Source organism: Barbus barbus (assembly GCF_936440315.1).
Source record: "Barbus barbus genome assembly, chromosome: 8".
Lineage (NCBI taxonomy): Eukaryota > Metazoa > Chordata > Actinopteri > Cypriniformes > Cyprinidae > Barbus > Barbus barbus.
The window spans coordinates 14535279-14554270 of NC_136736.1; the positions used below are offsets into that span (position 1 = coordinate 14535279).

Sequence of the window (18992 nt, forward strand, 5' to 3'; positions counted from 1 at the left end):
AGCAATGGAAAGAAATCATCACTGATGCAGTACTATCCTATCCTATTTTCTTGTACTATGCTACAAATATAAAGTTTCAATATCATATTTAATTAACTTGCAGCCACAATACATACGATTGGAATTCTACCTAAAAAAGGCAAATGGAAGACTTTACAAATTCACAACTTTCTACATCCCCTCTTAGCTTATCTCAACATATGAGTTGGCAGTTAAACAAAAAAGGAACTGCAGGTTGGAAAATGAGAGATTGCTCTGGCAAATGATGAACAGATGAACCGGCATTAGAGGAAATATTTGAGGACCACCTGCATAACAGCTGATCAATTTCAATCTTAATCTTGACAATAAATAAATTAATTCTTATAAGCATATAGTTATTTTATAAAAAAAAAAAAAAAACCTGAAAAAGATTAGGAGACTTGATTGAACCTGAAGGACAGCGGTGTCAATAACAGCAGAGCTGTTTGTCTATTCATAGAATGTTAATGAGAAATATTGTTCATATCACTTGTAAAGAGAGATTGAATAACATTCATTCCTGTTTGTTTATTTGTTCTCAGCTGTCGTAGGTTGATATAGGAGCCAGTGACTAAAGAATATGACTTTGTTTTGTGTAGGATTTTTTTGGTATGCAGGCCATACGTCTCCTTGAATGTGTAGTGAGAAGTTGTACTACTTAAGAGAGAAAATATTAGGCAAAGAAAGCAACCATGAGCTCGAGTGTGTTTTCTGCCCCTGTTGCCATCTAATTGATTTGGCTTTGCATGACATTATCATGATTTTCAAAGAACAGAGGCCATCAGTTTATCTTGTAACAACCATAAAAAGGACTCATTTTCAAATATAGATAATCTACGATTAACAAGACGTGCACATGGCACTGATATTGAAAAAAGTGCTGTAGACTTAAGTTGGTAAATAAGTTAAGTTGGAATTCAAAGCACGAAATGGAGTGGGACCTATTTTAATGGGCTTATCAAATATAATAAGGCAAGTCAAATTTATTTTTCATTTAAAATGCATTAAAATTTTTACCTATGCTAAAAAGTGCTATTACTGAGAAAAGAAACAGCTTCATATTGATATCACATACTGGGTGCATATCAGTTTATCCATTTAAGTTCAACAAAAAGTCAACAAATCTGAAGACACGGTTTTAGAAAATACTGTGATATTTTATTAAAAATGCGGCAGAAAAATTTTATACAGGTGTCCAGCCAGAAATATCATCTATCACTTAAGGCAAAAACTGCAAACAATATAAGACAAACTATTATTTAGAACCCTACATTTGACCCTTGTTGTACTGACAGGTAACAATCCAAGGGCTATCATGAATAATGAACTGATTTAATATACAAATGCAACTTAATAAACTCATTTGTTAATTTATTTTTAAATTCTTTCTTGCACTTTCAACATCTTTGTTATAGGATGCAGAACTGAAAAATATCAGGGTTATTATTTTTTTTTTCTCTTTTGTTTGTATTTATTTATAGTAATCATATTTGTATTTACACTCATTCACTAACGTTTTAACCCAAAATATCACAAGCCTGGCACAATACTTTACATATTGCTAGCATGTTACGAATAGAAATATCTAACATATACTTCTTTACAAACATATCCAACTAATATAGATCTCCAAATCCACTGCCTGTGTTATTTATTTATAGATATTTTTAATTATACAATGCTGGTCACATCTGAAGCTCAGGCAGTGATGATACAGATTTAAAAAAAAAAAAAAAGAAAAAAAAAGGAGTAAAAAATAGAGAGATTTATGTAGGTAAAACAAATTGAACGTGGGTAGAAGTTGGCCTGATTTACATCCATCCCACCTTCCTCCATCAAAACAACAAATGAGAAAAACGTTACAACTACACTCTGAACAGCTTGAATAGGCAACTTCACCCAGCACTGTAATGTAATTAGAAGCAATATTTCATTTTTTTTAACATCTGTATGGGGTCATGGTATGGGGTTATCAAACGTAAAGCAGCAATCAAACATGCAATATTCGTCAAACATTGGGACAAAGGAACACTCAGATGAATGGATATTTAGAGACTTTGGAATAAGAATACTGTCTTCTCCTTTATTTATTTCTCATGTGTAAAGGCTGTTTAGCACAGACATAATTTCAAAAAGAAACAGAAAAGATAATGTTTGATATATTTACACGCACCTTAACGAAAGCGTAAGCTCATAAGTCATATTTTGAACTAAACAACAGTAAAAGCTTTTGTAATTCTTTTAATATTTGTATTAGACTCACAAGTATTTACATTGTCACCTTTACAAATTTTTGTTAAAATTACATTTCAGGCTGGGATTTTTCAGTTCAGTCCACAGGTTCGGTATGTGACAACACTCTCAGAAAATAATATTAATGTGTTTGTCTGAAATATAGTTCTCGTATAATAACATTGCTCTCATTGTTGCTCTTGGTATATGACATATGGTATGGCACATACTGTACAAAGCTTCATCAGATCCTTCAACCTCTGTGTCGTTTATGTAGTATATGTTGTCTACGCAAGCAAAATAGTCCTTCAGAAAGAGTTCTCGTCTTTTGGTGTAAAGTCCCCTGCCCTAAACGAGCTTTGCTCCAAATAATTACTTTAGTAACATTCATTTTTTCGCAAGTAGGTCATATTTGACTTTGATATATTCTGCAAGAAGGCTTCATAGGAAAATAACATCTCATCCACCAAGATAAGTCTCAGAGTGGAACAAAGTCAGCACAGTTTGCCATGACAAACACAGGTCCTTAACACCCAATGCCTTAGCAGACCATGTCCTATAGTTCTGATCTTTCAGTGCACAGCACAAAACTATACCCTGGTGGTAGAGTGCCCATGGGGCAGGTTGGTACTGTTCTGACTACCTCCGAACGTGTTAAAATTGTGCAGGGGCTGCATTCCGGCCAGAGAGTTAGGAATCATTGTTATGGTACTTGGCGTCATGAGCGGGATGTCATCAGGCGAACGTCGTAGAGTAAGTGTGTAATCGGCTGGGCAGGTAAGACGGAGCGCATCGTGAGTTGGCAGAGAATCGCACTCATGATGGTGCTCATGTTCCATCTGCTGCTGTTTCATCTGGAGTGACATCAGCTCCTCGCTCTGCAAATGTGCTATGTCATTAGCGTTAGCCACTGCGTTAGCCGGTGCAGAGTTCCGCTGCGGGCTAGGCCCACGTCGGTTGGATTCATGTCGACGCTTATCCTTCTTGTAGTAGAGTGCTGCGAAGGCCAGAATGTTTAGGAACAGGAGAGAAGCACCCACCGCGATGGTCACACTGAGCTCAGTGGAGTAATCTCGCTTTGTTTCGATGACCACCGCTGAGTCGTCGCCCAGATCGTTGCCTTTACGCTGGTCTGTAGTTTGTTTGGTATTGGCAGGAGGAACACCAGGATGGCGTGTGGCGGATGGCCATGTTTTACCTAGTCTCTTAGTGTACGGAAACGGCGTAGTATCCTGAGGAGGTATCTTAGTCGTGGTTGAGATGTATTGAAAGAGTTCATTGATGTTATGAAGATGAGGTACCAGCTCTAACCAGAAGGCAACCTTAGTTGCACGGTAGTGATCTCTCACCCTTGGCTTCAGCCCAATGTGTAAGTAGAGCTGGTCTTTGGGGTTGTATTTAGACCAAGCCACTTCTTCGAAGCGGTTAGGCTTTGTGTGGATGAATTTGGTGTCCTGTGGAACTGGTTGATTTGGATCCCTAAAAGGATAATTAAAAAAAAGAAAACATCAGTATTTGCTGTTCAGTTCAGAAGCAAAGAGCTTTATAAATGCAATGCAGTGTGTGATTTAAAATTGCAGTATTAAAGAGCAAGTCTACACAGATGCACATAAACCCACATACAGCTTTAACCTCTGTGCACTGTATGTGTTTATGAACACACATATGCTATAATAATAGCTTAACCTTAGGTTGTTGAACCTAAGGGTATTATAACATAGAGATGCCTACAACATATGATGGTTTACAAAGATTCATGACCTCAGAGTGTTCTGGGATGTGATGCCTCTTCATCAGTCTTTTTGTTCAGTTTCATAGCACACAAAAAATCTGCTCAGAATTTCATAACTGACATGCTTGAAATAAAAAAATACAGAACTGCTCTGTATTTGAACAGTCATTACTGGTATATCTTTCCTAGCCACAAAAAAGAACATACCTAGTGATAAAGGTTTTAACCGGAAAGCCAATTTACCACTCCTACACATTATTCAGTCTGGGAGCAGCAGACAATCTAGTCGGGCATAAAAGGTTTCTAAATATGGAGATGAGGTGGTAAAAACCGGGCCGACATTTCTCTCTGAGTGCATTAACGTTGTCAAGGTTTGTTTCTGAAGCAATAGCTTCACTTCTCCACAGATTTTGCTCAAATTTGTTTGTTTAAAAATTGGCCTCAGTAGTCATCTTTTGTCATCAGGCTTTTTACATAGCATTGCAGAGCACAAATATTTTGACAATAATTTGGCATGACCGCACGGAAAAATGAGTAGGATTTGCAGTGGTTTAAAGATATTGAGAAACATGTTTTGGAATGCATGAACTTGAAGGCTTGTGAGGACAAGTTTACCTTTTTATCGTTATTTGCTTGATTATGTATTTGTGGACAATATAAATAAATGACTAGATACAAAATTAACAAGAAATGTAGGTAAGACTTTATTTTAAGGACCACTTCTCACCTTCAACTTGTTAGCATAGTTTATTAGAACTTATAAAGCATATTGATGCCTTATTCTGCATGACCATATTTTAGATCCCTTAATCCTACCAATTAATAAACTACCAACTTTACCACCTATTAATAATGTTTGCACTTTGGCATAGAGACCAATTCTCAATATTAATTAGGTGCTTATTAGCATGCTTTTTATTAACATATTGGCTGTTTATTAGTGCTAATAAAGCACATATTCTACATCCATAAATCTATCCAGTCCACCTTTTTTTTGCTGAAAAAATGGGCATGGGCATTTGTAAATTCTATGGGTCTAGCTTCCGGTCTCATCTGCGTCCAGCTATTTTTAGCTGTACAAAACAGTTAGTTTTGTTGGTTGATATTGAAAATTTGTGTCTTACGATATTATTTTAATGTATTATCTGTATTTATCTATAACGGCTAATGAACCGGAAGTCTCACCCATAGGCTTACTTCCACATTAAACAACTACCTTACTAACTATTAATAAGCAGCAAATCAGGAGTTTGAGGCAATAGTCGTAGTTAATGGTTTGTTAAAAGCAATAATTGGACCTTAAAATAAAATCTGACCTTAATAAGCAGCAAACATGAGTTTGAGGCAAGGGTCGTAGTTAATAATTAGTAAATAGTGAAAATTGGTCCCTACAAATTAAAGTGTGACCAAAATGTGTAGCATAAGCATGTGTTACAATGGTATTTTGAAACTGAAGGAACGCTAAAATCATCCCAAAAAAGACAAGCAGCCATTAAGCACATTTGAAAACATTTTTGCAGCCATTTATGTCCCCATGGATGTAGATGTACCCACCCTGGACATTATGCTCCTGAACACATGCCCAGTGTCCATATGATTAATCCGACCCTGACAGACCGGGCAGTGAGGTTGAATGCATGTCTGACAGAGCAGATCTAGAGAACAGTGCCACTCTAGGTGAATATGGTCCATCACTAAAGCATAATGTTTGAATGTAATTAATCAAAACTGGACTGGAATTAAATGCGTTGTAAAGCCACTGAATTTGTATTCATTTACCTTATCACTTTAATTATTAATAAATGGTTTTGTGTCAGGGATGAATTGCTGCTATAGATTTAAACACAGTCTGAGTAAATATCAATGTCAATCAGGCTAAATGGGAATTTGGTTTTCTGAGCCACACAATTGCATATGTACAGATTTATGATATAGATAGCAGCTATGCAGTTGTATCTATAGCCGCTTAGTATCATGCTTACCACTAAGTAATCTGAAAATAGACAGCTAATGTAAATTAGCTTGTATTATTGTATTGTAAGCTGGCTGATTGCTAGTTTCAAATGGCTCATGCAAAATACTCACATACATAGCATGTAACTGTACATATGATGATTTCTATCAAACAATCTTTCAAACTATTTCCAAGCTTTGTTCAGCTGCTTTATTCATTCAGGTTATTATGGCTCTTGATGTCATTGTGAGAAACTTTCTAGGATGACAGGTTCAATGTTCTTCTGGTCTACTTGGCTACATTTTAGGTTATTATCATATTTAATAACAGCAGAAAATGAAAGAGTCCCATATAGAATCTGAATTCTAGGCATCCCATGAAATGGCCATATGGATTGTTGTGATGCGGTGTGCCGTTTTATCAATAAATTTCAAGGTGTGTTGAAAAATGTGCATGCGTGAAATCAAACAAGAGCCCTTTTCCTAGTACTAAGAGCAAAACAATATATGACTAAAAATGATTAAATAAGCACTACTAAATAAGTGAATGAACTGATGTTTTCAAAGGTGCATGGATGAATAATTAATAAGTGGATGAAATGGATGAAATTAATAAATTGGTTTGAGAATTTTAATGGTGGGACCATGTGTCCATCAGGAGGAAAAATAAATAAATAAATAAAAGTTTCTCTGTCAGTATGTAACAGTTTACTGAAAAAAATAAAAAAATAATATTCCTGTCATTTCCATCACGTCATTACAAACCTGCATGACTCTCTTTTTATTTATAGAACACAAAAGGTGATTTTGTTTTTGGTTTGTTTTTTTTTTCAACTGCGTTTTGATGCTTTTGGTCTTTTTTTAAGCTTGAAAGTGCCAGTTCCTGTTTATTGTAATCGCATAGAGCAAATCAAGTAGTTAGTCATAATTTTGTGTTCTATGGAAGAAAGAAAATCAGATAGGCATGGAGTTATGTGAGGGTGAATAACGAATGACACGAATGCGTTCATTTTTGGGTGAAATATTCCTTTAAGTTGTGGCAATGATGTCATGTGATATTTGAGATGTCTTACTAATATCAAATGGAAGGCAGCTGATGGCAAATGTTACATTTATTCATGGTTTGACTATACTATTTATTATGGCTTGCAAGGTAAATTATTGTGGAAAACATAATATATCTTTTCTTTTCCACAAATTATCTTCTCGAAGGGCACCATCTCAATGCAAGCATATATGGCAGGGAATCAACAATCTAATCTAGCAACAACCAAACATGAGAGAGAATCAATGGTATTTCAGTTGTTTGCTATAACCTCTGCATATGCCTATATATGTATGTAAAGTAAGCAATAACAATACCAATGACTATTTAAGAGAATTCAGACCGGAGAAAAGCAAGCAATGCTCTAAGCTATTTACTCACCGAGCAAATCTACGTATAGCTCCTTAATTTCTGTGTTTCAGATAAGAGCAGCACTTCACTTAAGTGGAACAGTGTACATCATATGTCGCATTACATCCACTTTGCTTTTATAATTTACATAATCACACAGTTAGATGCATTCTAGGGAGCTGAAACTGTGCGCACAAAATTAATAGACAAAAATAACTTAGCATTTTAAAGAAAACATTAAATGTAAATTGCTATGGAATGATATGCACAGATTTTTTTATAAACACTGAAATATTCGATAAAAAAATAATAATAATAATACTTTAATATTGCAATTCGCCTAAATCATTAAAATTGATGCAGAGTGGTTCTAACTCGCTAGTTCCATTAGTTTGAATGGATACCAAGAGTGCTGATATTTAGTACAAAGACCGTAGTAAGTTTCACTGTTTGGATCGGTTGTCTGTTTTCCAGACCAGTCGGTGAACTGTGCAAAATGGAAGCAGAGCAGAAAAGTGGTGTAACTGTTTTTAATCACTCCTAATTGTTCAGAACAGGGTTTCTACCACCAGTGAGCATGGATTAAAATGGGAAATCTTTTATTTCTACAAAGTATTTACTGTGATAAATCTTTTCATTTTACACAACGCAACATACAGGGCTGAGAAGTCCGTCAGCATTGGCCGTTTCACAAAACAGAAGTGCCTGTTGTCCTGAATGAACTGATTTTATTTGTTATAATACTGAATTGAATTGGTTTGGATGTTAAAATATGTTTCAGCTTGAGGTTCGCAGTTCCTCTGCCAAACATCATTCCAACACTGGTTCAGATTTCAGCAACACACCAGCATGAGATCCAGCACTATTTCAATAGAAAAGGGTTTTTCAATGTTTGTTAAATAAGTGTAAGGGTATGCACGAATATATATTTTTTAATTCTGCATATAATCAAATCATCTATATATGTTGCATTTACATTATATTCATACAAAGAAGATGCATACAGTGGTTGTGTACAGAATTAAGATTTGAATTTAAATAAATCTGGAAATATCAACTGATGTACGAGGTAAAAATAACATGGCATTCCTGTAAAAAATAACTAAAATAAGTCAACCCATTATGCTGAGTTATATTAAACTCAAAATGCTATGTTAAAATAACCTACGGTTTGTCCATAATTGACCCATGGGTCTCAAAACATCTCTAATTGGGTTAATTTCATTCCAAGACATTAACAATTTAACAGTTTGGAACATAACCGTATGTATCTATGTAATTGTGTGTATCCTTTCATTCAGGCTATTTAAAATGTTGGAACAGGTCACAGTAATACAACAGTTGGACATGCGGTCCACCAACAGTTCTGAACAGATTAGTGCACTACTGTGAAGCTTCACTGTTTGTATTACTCCATTTGTCTGTGTTTGCAACATTCCAGACAAGCTGCCAGTCTGTGCGTTGCTCAGTAACACCGAACAGTTTACAAACTGTACAGCCTCGTGACTACAGCCGAATCACAGCCATGCTGATATTCAGTAATACAGTGCTCATATTATTTAATTATTACCCGAAGTACACAGTCATCACAGATTTATATTCCGATTGTTCACACTGTAGGCAATGGTACTTTCTTTAGAATTACAAAAGCTTTTCCCATGGTTAAATCCACCGTATCCTTAGACAGCATCAGGGAATGTTATGCTTCATTTCAGTCATTGAGTATACTTCTGTAATGGCTGAAATCCATATTGATTTTCACTTTCATTAACGGATTTGACTCTCCCAGCCAGATTTTGGCAAACGGTGAGATTCCATGATGTAACAATGCATTTACTTAAAGATCCACTTAATGGTGTGTGCAGAATATAACTGAGAATAGTCATTTCTTCACATTTTCTTGTGCTTCCTGGAACTAATATCTGTGTAGAGCCATTATCGTCATTTGTAATGTAATGCACAATATTGACAATATTTCAGGGCTTGTAAAGCTAACTGGTGTGTTACGCAGTAACAATAAACAACTAAACTGCGCAAGCATTCAAGCAGGAAGTGTCATAAAGAGTCGTTTACATCACCTCATTCAATTCGTAGCATGACAAGGTGATATTACTAAAGCAGGTTACTAATCTTATTATTCCTCTAAAACACATAGTGGGAGTATTTTGCCTCCAGAGGGTGATAGACCTTCACTCTAAAACATGCTGTTTTGTTTTTTCTTCTTCTTTCAGGTTCAGCCTGTTGGATATTTATTTTTATGTTAAATATTTTTGCCCGGTATTACCCAATCACTGGGTAAGGTTAGTTTAATTTTTCAGTGATCCCAATACATCCCTGCCCTCAAACACCCCCCAGCAGCAGCGTTACTACAACCCAGCCATTGACTTACATTAGCACAGGCTCTTTACATCCCCTTTAGAAGAGAGCTGTTCTTAGTGCTGCTGAATGTATTTGGTAAAATACATGTTAGTGTCAGTTTTATATAATCTATAAATCTTCACTGTGCTGTAAATCTTTTTATTTTTTATTTTTTTTTATGCAATACAACATACAGGGATGAGATGTAAGTTCTGTCACGTTCCGTGTGAGTTTTGTGATCTGTTTTAGTTTCAATGTTTGCTTATTGTGTAACACTTTTTCACACCACTGTAACTCAGATTGTATTCGTCTGAAAGAAGAATGTTATATACACCTAGGATGGCTTGAGGGTGAGTAAATCATGGGGTAATTTTCATTTTTGGGTGAACGATCCCTTTAAGTTCATCTGGAAATAATAACCTCAAGATAATTGAATAACACTCTCTACTCCCTGCACACAGAAAATCGGCTGATGTTTACTTCACTTATGAACAAAGATTTGTGCTATACCATCGCCTGCATCATCACACACATACAAAACTTACTAAAGAAGTGTGAAGGGTTATTTAACCATAATCATGAGATTTGCCTAGTTGTCACAACTTGCACACACATAATGCCCTCAATGCCCCTTTAATGGAACATATACACTCCATTTGAACTGGAATCATGGCAGAATATCCTGTGATGTCCACTTTGCAGGGCACTTACGGTCAAATGGAACAGACCTCTGAAGCGATAAGAGAAACATACAAAATGTGCGAGGGGTCACAAGGAACAGGATTAAAAACCACTGCTGTAGAACATCTCTCTCTCTCTCTCTCTCTCTATCTGTCTCTGTCTCTGTCTCTGTCTGTCTGTCTCTGTCTCTGTCTGTCTGTGTGTGTATACAAAAGTCAATAGGGTTCAATGTTGTTTTGGACTTCATTGACTTTTCACAGAAGAAGTAAAATAATACTGGATTGGAACAATGTGATAGTGAGTCCCAAAGATTTCCATCTATCCGTTTCAGGTTTTTATCTCGAGTCTGCTGTTGATGTATAATACAATGTGTGCATACAATATACCTGACCCATAAAATCCACAAAGTCAATGTTGACACTTGACATCCAGAACACCAGTGTATGCTAATTTTCGTCAGTGATAGCATTAATGACCCATGTCTTGCTCTCTCCAGACTGAGCATCCAAGCTTGACAACCATGGCAACAAATGAAGGCTACAAATGAGACATTATATTCTGCACATTTCCCTCCATGTTATTTATTCGCCCTGTTTTTTTATGTGGAAACACTCAGAGAGGCTGATATCACCACTGGAGTGTTTACCAGAGGCTGGAGTGACTCTCTTGCAAAGCGAGCATTCTCCAAGTGCTGCTGAAATTGCTTTCGTTTTTCCTCCTCTGTTTTAAAGTACTAGCGCTGAGAGAAACACTTAGCCAGTGGAGGGTGAGCAGCCTGACGTGAGGTACTGATGAGCCTGCCAATCTATCTCCTGACACACAGGTATCACCTGGAGTGGTGCCAAACAGCAGTGCCTGTTCTGCCTGTAAACGGCGAATGGAGCCCTGAAAGTATGAGGGGGCCCCAGTCACTTATATTTCAAGTTGGATCGGGATGAATTGGGCTTGCCCTGAGTGCAGTGATGCTGTATGGGGAAAAGGATGGACCGAATCCCATAATTCAAGAGTTTAGTTAAGAGCTGGTCGGATTCCATTAAAAGAATAATCTGACTGACATTGAGTCTTCAAATTGTGAAATGTGAGGAGACGGCAAAGGCCACTGAAGGTTCTTTAATCAAAACCACAACTCATTTAGGACAAGCTTCCTAAATACAATGTGATGTTCCACATTGTGTGGTCTGAGACAGTTAAAAACAACCATTCTTTATAGAGTAAGACTCTTAATCTTAAGAAATCGTAATGGACATCTGCTAAACATGCTAAAATGATCAGGTAAAGAAACGTTTATGTGCTGCTTAATAGGTCAATGACAAATGCCCCAGATCAAAAAAGGGAGAATAATAATAATAATAATAATTTACTCTCTGTATTCATGCATATGTAATCAATCAATCGATATTAAAATGTATCTAAATGTATCTATATATTTATTTATTTGAATATATTTCAGTTATTTTTTTTCAATGCAACAGTTACTACAAATGTAATTATGTATTTATTAGTAATTTGGGGAATGGCTGTCTATGACTAATAGCCCTACTCGAACAGGACTACGTTTGAGTTTAAATTCTTATCACCCGACGTCTGCGATTTTCATGTACCAATTTGGACAGGACTAACATCTCTGTGTTTATTACAGCGATGGGAGGGTCTGTTTTGTACATCTGGGCATTGCAAAGATCACGCGCTCTATATGCATGCATTGTGTATAGTCATTCGGATTGATTATCATTAGTATAATCACATTTTTACTACGAATATCATAGTTAAGCTACGGCTAGTATAGCAAAACCATGGTTAATTTGTGGTTACTTTAGTTTAACTTATTATTATTATTATTTGTAGTAAAACCATGTTTAATTTTCATAAAGGTATGTAATTAAAACTATGTAACTGAGTGCAGAAATGATGGCGAGTAATCTTACCTGTCACTGATATTAAAGTAGCCAGTCTTAACAGTTTACGTGATCTGGCTTTTGATTTTATTACTATTATTTTCTTTTTATTATTATTATTTCTTTGTGCACATTTTTGATATGGTTGCCTCCCTGCAGAGTGTCTATAGTTATTCACGTTGGCCAAAACACTTTTTTCATAACACAAGGAAATGTGTTATGAAAAAAATATCGTCGGCACAGACATTCAGATTCGGACAGGATTAGTTTTCTCAGAGGATCACTGAGTTTGCCTAAAAACAGTAGGTAAAATGCTTTGGAATCATTACAGAGGTTGTGTGTGAAAAACACATAGGTGGCAGATTCGGACGGGATTAAAATCACAAAGTACATCTGTGAAACACAAATTTCTCTAACAACCCCTTGTAAAACTATTCCCGTCCGAGTAGGGCTTATTTTAACTTTTCTAAGAACATGACATTGTGAGATTTTCTTTTCGATTATTTAATCTTTCTAGCATTTGTTCATCCATATTTAAGGACAGCTATCACACCCATAATACATATTTTGTCTTTATGACCCCTAAAAATATAAAAATGAAAAAAGCATTCTCCTCACAGAAGAGGTGTATTCAAATAATTGTAACTCTAAATGACATATTTAAGGATTTTTGTTGTTGAAGAAACTGATAGATAAAATGTTGTTGACCATGATAAGTGAAAAAGTGTTCAAATAACTATTCACACGTATCTGATACTGAAACCATTGTGCATGATTAATTAACAAAACAAATACAATGCTTTAACTTACCCAGTTTTTGCAAAATTCGTCCAGTAAGTCATTACCACTGCAGATAGCATGACATCGTTCTTGGAGAAATTACAGTTAAAGAGATCTGTGGGGCCAATCATGGGAATTCCAAACACATAAGGCACCTCATCTCCATGTGCTGAATCCGACCAGCTAGGTTTCATTTCGCTCTGACAGTGGTGGTAGAAAGCATAAAAGTACGTAGGCGATCCATACTGAGCATGAAGGTCCGCCGTAGCTACCGCTGGCGCCACCCATTGGTGATCAGTAAAGAGTGCAACTAGAGTCTTTCGCCTGGTCTCTGGGTTCTCCTTGTCAGCCCAGTCGGTATACATGAACTTGATGGTTTCTCGAAGCGTGTCCTTGCCCTCTGGATAACCATAGAGGTGGTCCACAAAATCAGACACAGCAAAGTCAAAGTCGTTTGCAGAGACACCATCCTCACTGTCCACGATGCCATCCACAAATTTAAAACCCTCACCCTGATTAACGCCCAGCATGATGTCATAGTTGAGAAACTCTCCCTGTTCCATCAGAATCTGGGGGTCATCGGGAATGACGTCACCGTCAATAACTGGACCAAAAGCAATGTGGTACTTGGCCTGTGTGATGTACTGTTCGATCAGCTCCTTGTAGTTTTTGTTCTGAAGACATTCCACCAGATCTATAGTATCTAGCATATTGCAGCCCACCTTCTCAGCTAGTATGCGGGTGTATTTGGCTGGCTGGTAGTTGACGGCCCAGCTTGACAAAGCAGTCCCACTCTGGATGATGGCTTTCTGAAATAAATCTGAAAATAAAAACATTAAGTAATATTAAAGGATTATTTCGCCCAAAATTAATGAGTGTCATGTGTTGAGCAAGCACATTTAAGCTTCCACAAGAACCAATGAGTTTATTAGTACTTATAAAGCACATATTCTGCATCATATGTGACCCTGGACCACAAAACCAGTCTTAAGTGTAAATTTTTCGAAATTGAGATTTATACATCATCTGAAAGTTGAATAAATAATCTTTCCATTGATGCATGGTTTGTTAGGATCGGACAATATTTGGCCGAGATACAACTATTTGAAAATCTGGAATCTGAGGGTGCAAAAAAATCAAAATACTGAGAAAATTGCCTTTAAAGCTGTCCAAATTAAGTCCTTAGCAATGCATATTACTAATCAAAAATGGAGTTTTGATATATTTACGGAAATAAATTTATTAATTATCTTCATGGAACATGATCTTTACTTAATATCCTAATGATTTCTGGCATAAAAAAAAAATCTATAATTTTGACCCATGCAGTGTATTTTTGGCAATTGCTACAAATATACCCCAGCGATTTAAGATTTGTTTTGTGGTCCAGGGTCACATATTCTACATCCCTAATCTTACCAAATACCTAAACTTAACAGCTACCTTAGTAATTATTAATAAGCAGCAAATTAGGAATTTATGGAGGCAAAAGTCGTAGTTAATGGTTAGTTAATGGCAATAAAAATGAAAAATTAAGTGTGACCTAAATATCTTTATTCAAGATGAATGATGAATATGGGTTTGGAACAACACGGGAGTACGTAAACGATGACGTAATTTATGTATGTATGCATGCATGTATGTATTTATTTATTTTTGTTTTTGTGTCTATCCATTTAACACAAATCAAAGTGAGAACTGATAATTAATGAGCATAATAATAATGAAATTGAAGAAAGGTGCTTGTTTATTTCATATTGTTTATGACAATGTGTCAAAGACTTCATTTGGACCTGACCAAAAAGGGCTTAAAAATTAATGCGCAGGTAGAATAAGAATGCTTTGTAATGAAGCCTGGGGTCTTTGTCCCTGAATAATGTTATATGGGTAACTAATATCAGACAGTGCTTGACATAAAGGCCAACTAATATGCATATGCATTGAAGCTGTACCTTTTTCAGCTCAGCCAGCCGTGGCCATAACACGTTGACGCAGATTGTGTCCTAGAAAATAATAATACCTCAGGGCACGGATCTCACTTGGCTGAACTGAGGCTTCTGACGCACTGACATGGAGTGAAAAATAGCCTTCACTCAAGTTTAAAATATCAAAAATGTGGAGATGGTACTACTGTCAAGAGCTTTCTAATGTATTGGCCATTAAAAATATCAATATCAATGCCCAGACAGTGGAGCTTAGCAGACCCTTCCCATAAAACAAAGACTGATTACCCATAATATGTTTTGAACTAGGTTAAAGGAAGTCCAAATCCAGATTCATGATGGCTTTGCCAGGCACATTGAACACATTGCAAGTGGGATCTGAACAATATTACAAGAATAAAATGAGGAAATAAAAGCATTTTCCTTCTAAAAAAGCATCTCTTCTCTAGATCAGAAAATGATTTCACATCCTAAATAATCTATTTAATTAGCCATACATCAATTACAGAAATTATTATTGCAAAAAAAAACAAAAAAAAAAACACTGTCTTCAGATGCATGCCAGACAGTCTACAAAGGGCTCTGGGGTAACAAGTGAAATTAAATGCCATTCTGCTTATTTTATGATTTACAATATGTAATTCATTCATAAATCATGGCCGACCTTTCAGACAGAACACCAGGAGGGAACTGTACATCTTGTCCTGTTATTTTGATCAAATATGGCACTTCCTTATTTGGGGTTGTGTTAGTGTTAGAGTAACTGTAGCCAGAGGTCATTTGATCCATTACTAGATTGTGTCTGCTATCTAGCCAGGCTGGACATTGAATGTAAAATCTATTTTTATAGTGGAGCAATTGAGTTCCAGATGAATGCCTTGTAGGGGTTGTTGTTGCAATGAAAATTACATGCAACCAGGCACACTGGAACTAAAAGATTTTTACAGAGAAAAGAGGGGATTGTGTGTTTGTTGTAAATGTAAATAAATGATGGTTTGGAAACTTTTTTTATCAGAGAGAGAGAGAAACACAAATGGAACATTATCACAGTTTAATTTCTCATAATTGCAATTTAGGGCATGCTCAGACATGCATGTATGGTATGTATGTACTGGTCTTGAGGGTGAGTAAAACATAGACACATTTTCATTTTTGGGTGAACTAACCCATTAAAATTGTTTGTTTGTTTTATTTTCTTTCTTTCTTTCTCTTTTTTTATTAAATTTTTTTGTTTGCTTTCACAGGGCAACATTTCAAAATAATCCAACATTTGTTAATACCAGTCACATTATTCACGTGCAACTGGTCTCGTAGTAGGACCACAGTTTATCAGGCTTGCAGCTTTCTTTCTAAATCATTACTTATATTTATTTATGAGTCTGGACATAAATTAAGGCTACATAAGGACATCAGTGCTTCACTGCACCTGTTTCGCAAAGAGCAACTAGATGGTAGATATATTGATTATGAATTGCAGTTATATGCTAGACCACCGATTCCGCCTCATCTTTGCTCCAGGTTAACTGATTCATTCTGCTAGCCAAACAAACAGTGCTGTCCTTCATCCAGCAGAATTCATGCATAAAGATACAGTTTTTTTTCATCTGCTGGGTCAGGTTATTCTTTCCAGATGCATATATTTCTAGAGTTTGTATTCAATCAGGCCCAGATCACTTGATGATTGTTTTGGTGCAGATTTGAATTCAAATGTCATTTTCATATATGCCAGGTTCAAAATGGTCTTAACCCTTAAATGCATGAATGTTTTGCCAATCACTCTTACACATTCGGGTCTTTAGCGACTCAGATATATCCAGCACGGATGGATATCTAACTGCTGCAATAGCAAAAAACTCTCTTGATATTTTAAGAACCATTACAGAAGAATAAAATAAAGCATATTTCGTTACCTTTTGAAACTTAGAAGGGTTCAATTTGAGCAGATGATTGTACCATCGCCATCATCGTTAGAGCGCACTTCTACATTCAGCATCTGGCTCATATTCACGATCTCAACCATAACAGCAAAATACCCTTTTCAGTAACTTCAAAATCAATAGTTTGATCGCTGGCAGCTTATTTACCACATCCACCATCAAATGGCAGTGACATTTATATTTTATGGCATACAGTAATTGCGCTGCAGCATAGCCATTCAAACCAGTTCAATTTTTGCTGATGATATTCTTTTGTTTTAGGCCTGCGATGATTAGGAGTGAAATATCACGTCATTATTGTCTATTAAACAGTGCCACCCTGAGGAATAAAGGTGAATTGCATGTATTGAATCATCGAATATTTGCATATTTTTGCATAGAAAAAATATACTTACTCTAATACACACCTTGGGTCTCTAGCGACCCTATACACTTTTTATGAAAAATTAATCAGAAAACAGACATTCTTTTCAATTTTATATTTTTTTTCTTGTTATATTGTTTATAATGAAAATACTAAGAAAGCTGATGTCTAACTTTAAAAACTGAAGGAGGGAGAGTGTAGTAAACGACGTCCTGGGTCGCTAAAGACCCGAGGTATGCATTTAAGTAGTTCACCCAAAAATGTCTTTCCCTTCAATGGAAGTCGATGAGGACCGACAACTGTTTGGTCCTCAAAATATCTTCTTAAATATCTTCTTAAATGATGACAAAATATTAATTTTTGTATGAATTATTCCTTTAATGTCTCATAATTGTGACTTTACTACAAACAATTGGGACTTTAATTATTAAAGATATTGAGAGATATCTCTCAACTGTAATTATATTGTGACTGTATCTTACACCTCACAATTGTGATTTCCTTTTTCGTCATTGAAACTTATCGTAATGTATGTCACAATTGCGACTTTATATTTCACAACAGCAACTTTACATATCTCACAGTGTGCCTTAATTACTCATTTTATCTTACAATGTTCCATTTTGGTCAGATATTGGTTCCCAAACAATGGTCTGTTAACACTGTACTATATCTAATTGTCTATTACAAAATGCTTTTTACCTTCTGAATAGTGTGACAGGGTCAGCAAGCTAACACAGGACGCCCCAGCTCCTGATCCAAATATAGTCACCCTTTTCGGGTCACCTTTGAAAGCCTGGATATTCTCTTTGATCCACCGGAGTGCTTGGATCTGGTCCAACAGCCCATAATTCCCTTTGGCTGCCTGGTCACCTGTACTCAGGAACCCTAGTGACACACACACAAAAAAAATGCATTTAGAAAAAATCTCAGAAAGCTTTTAAAGGCATCACTTTGAAGAAAACCATTGCTTATTAACTTTCATTCTTTCAATATATATATATATTTTTTTCTACATAACCGTTTTATTTATCATAGACATCTGTGGGCCATTTTATTAAAACTTGTTTTCATACTAATTGTCTTTTGCTTGACACACCTTCCTTCCCACTCACAAACACATGTATACAAAATAATCTCTGCACTTGACATCTGAATAGGGAGCGAACATAATTCTAAAAAGAGACCCTTTATGGCATGCCTTGGTTACTTCATGTTAAGGGCACTAATGGATGCCCTCGAAACCCTCTCATTATTTACCTCTGGACCCAATCTGTCCCACTACCCTTTCACTAAAGTCATTGTGAAGAAAGAATAAAAAAGGCACTACTTCTGGTGCAAGAGACATGCAGTTAAGGCACAGAGGGTAGTTCAAGGTTGCATTTTAGACACTAATAGGGTCATTTGACCGTCTTTATGGAAAAAGGCTGAGGTTACTTGCATGTTAATTGATGCAATTTAGATATTCATTCAAAGTTGAATGTAGAGGTGCCTGTAATTTCCATTGGGTTAACGGTAAGGTACTCAAATGACATGAAAATTATGGCTTGATGGCATCTTTTTGCAGAGGTCGCCATGTGAATAAAAGCTAGATTCTAATCAAAATTAACATTTGGATTGCTAAAGGAGGGCAGTCCCTTTTCATTAAATGGTTTTGTCTATAAGCATTGTTTGACAATCTCTTCTTATTTCAGGAGACA

General features: G+C 36.0%; 1 protein-coding gene across 1 annotated transcript in view; it reads right to left on the minus strand.

Annotated features, from left to right (window-relative positions):
* Positions 1-1161: 1161 nt before the first annotated feature.
* LOC306873897 (neuroligin-4, X-linked-like) overlaps positions 1162-18992 on the minus strand; it is a 103734-nt gene continuing 85903 nt past the window's right edge. The window contains exons 4-6 of the mRNA XM_079423429.1: positions 17995-18180; positions 13079-13868; positions 1162-3732 (exon numbers count right to left, since the gene is read on the minus strand). Coding sequence (XP_079279555.1) covers positions 2844-3732; positions 13079-13868; positions 17995-18180 — 1865 coding nt within the window. The 3' untranslated portion in view covers positions 1162-2843. The remainder of the gene's footprint in view (positions 3733-13078; positions 13869-17994; positions 18181-18992) is intronic.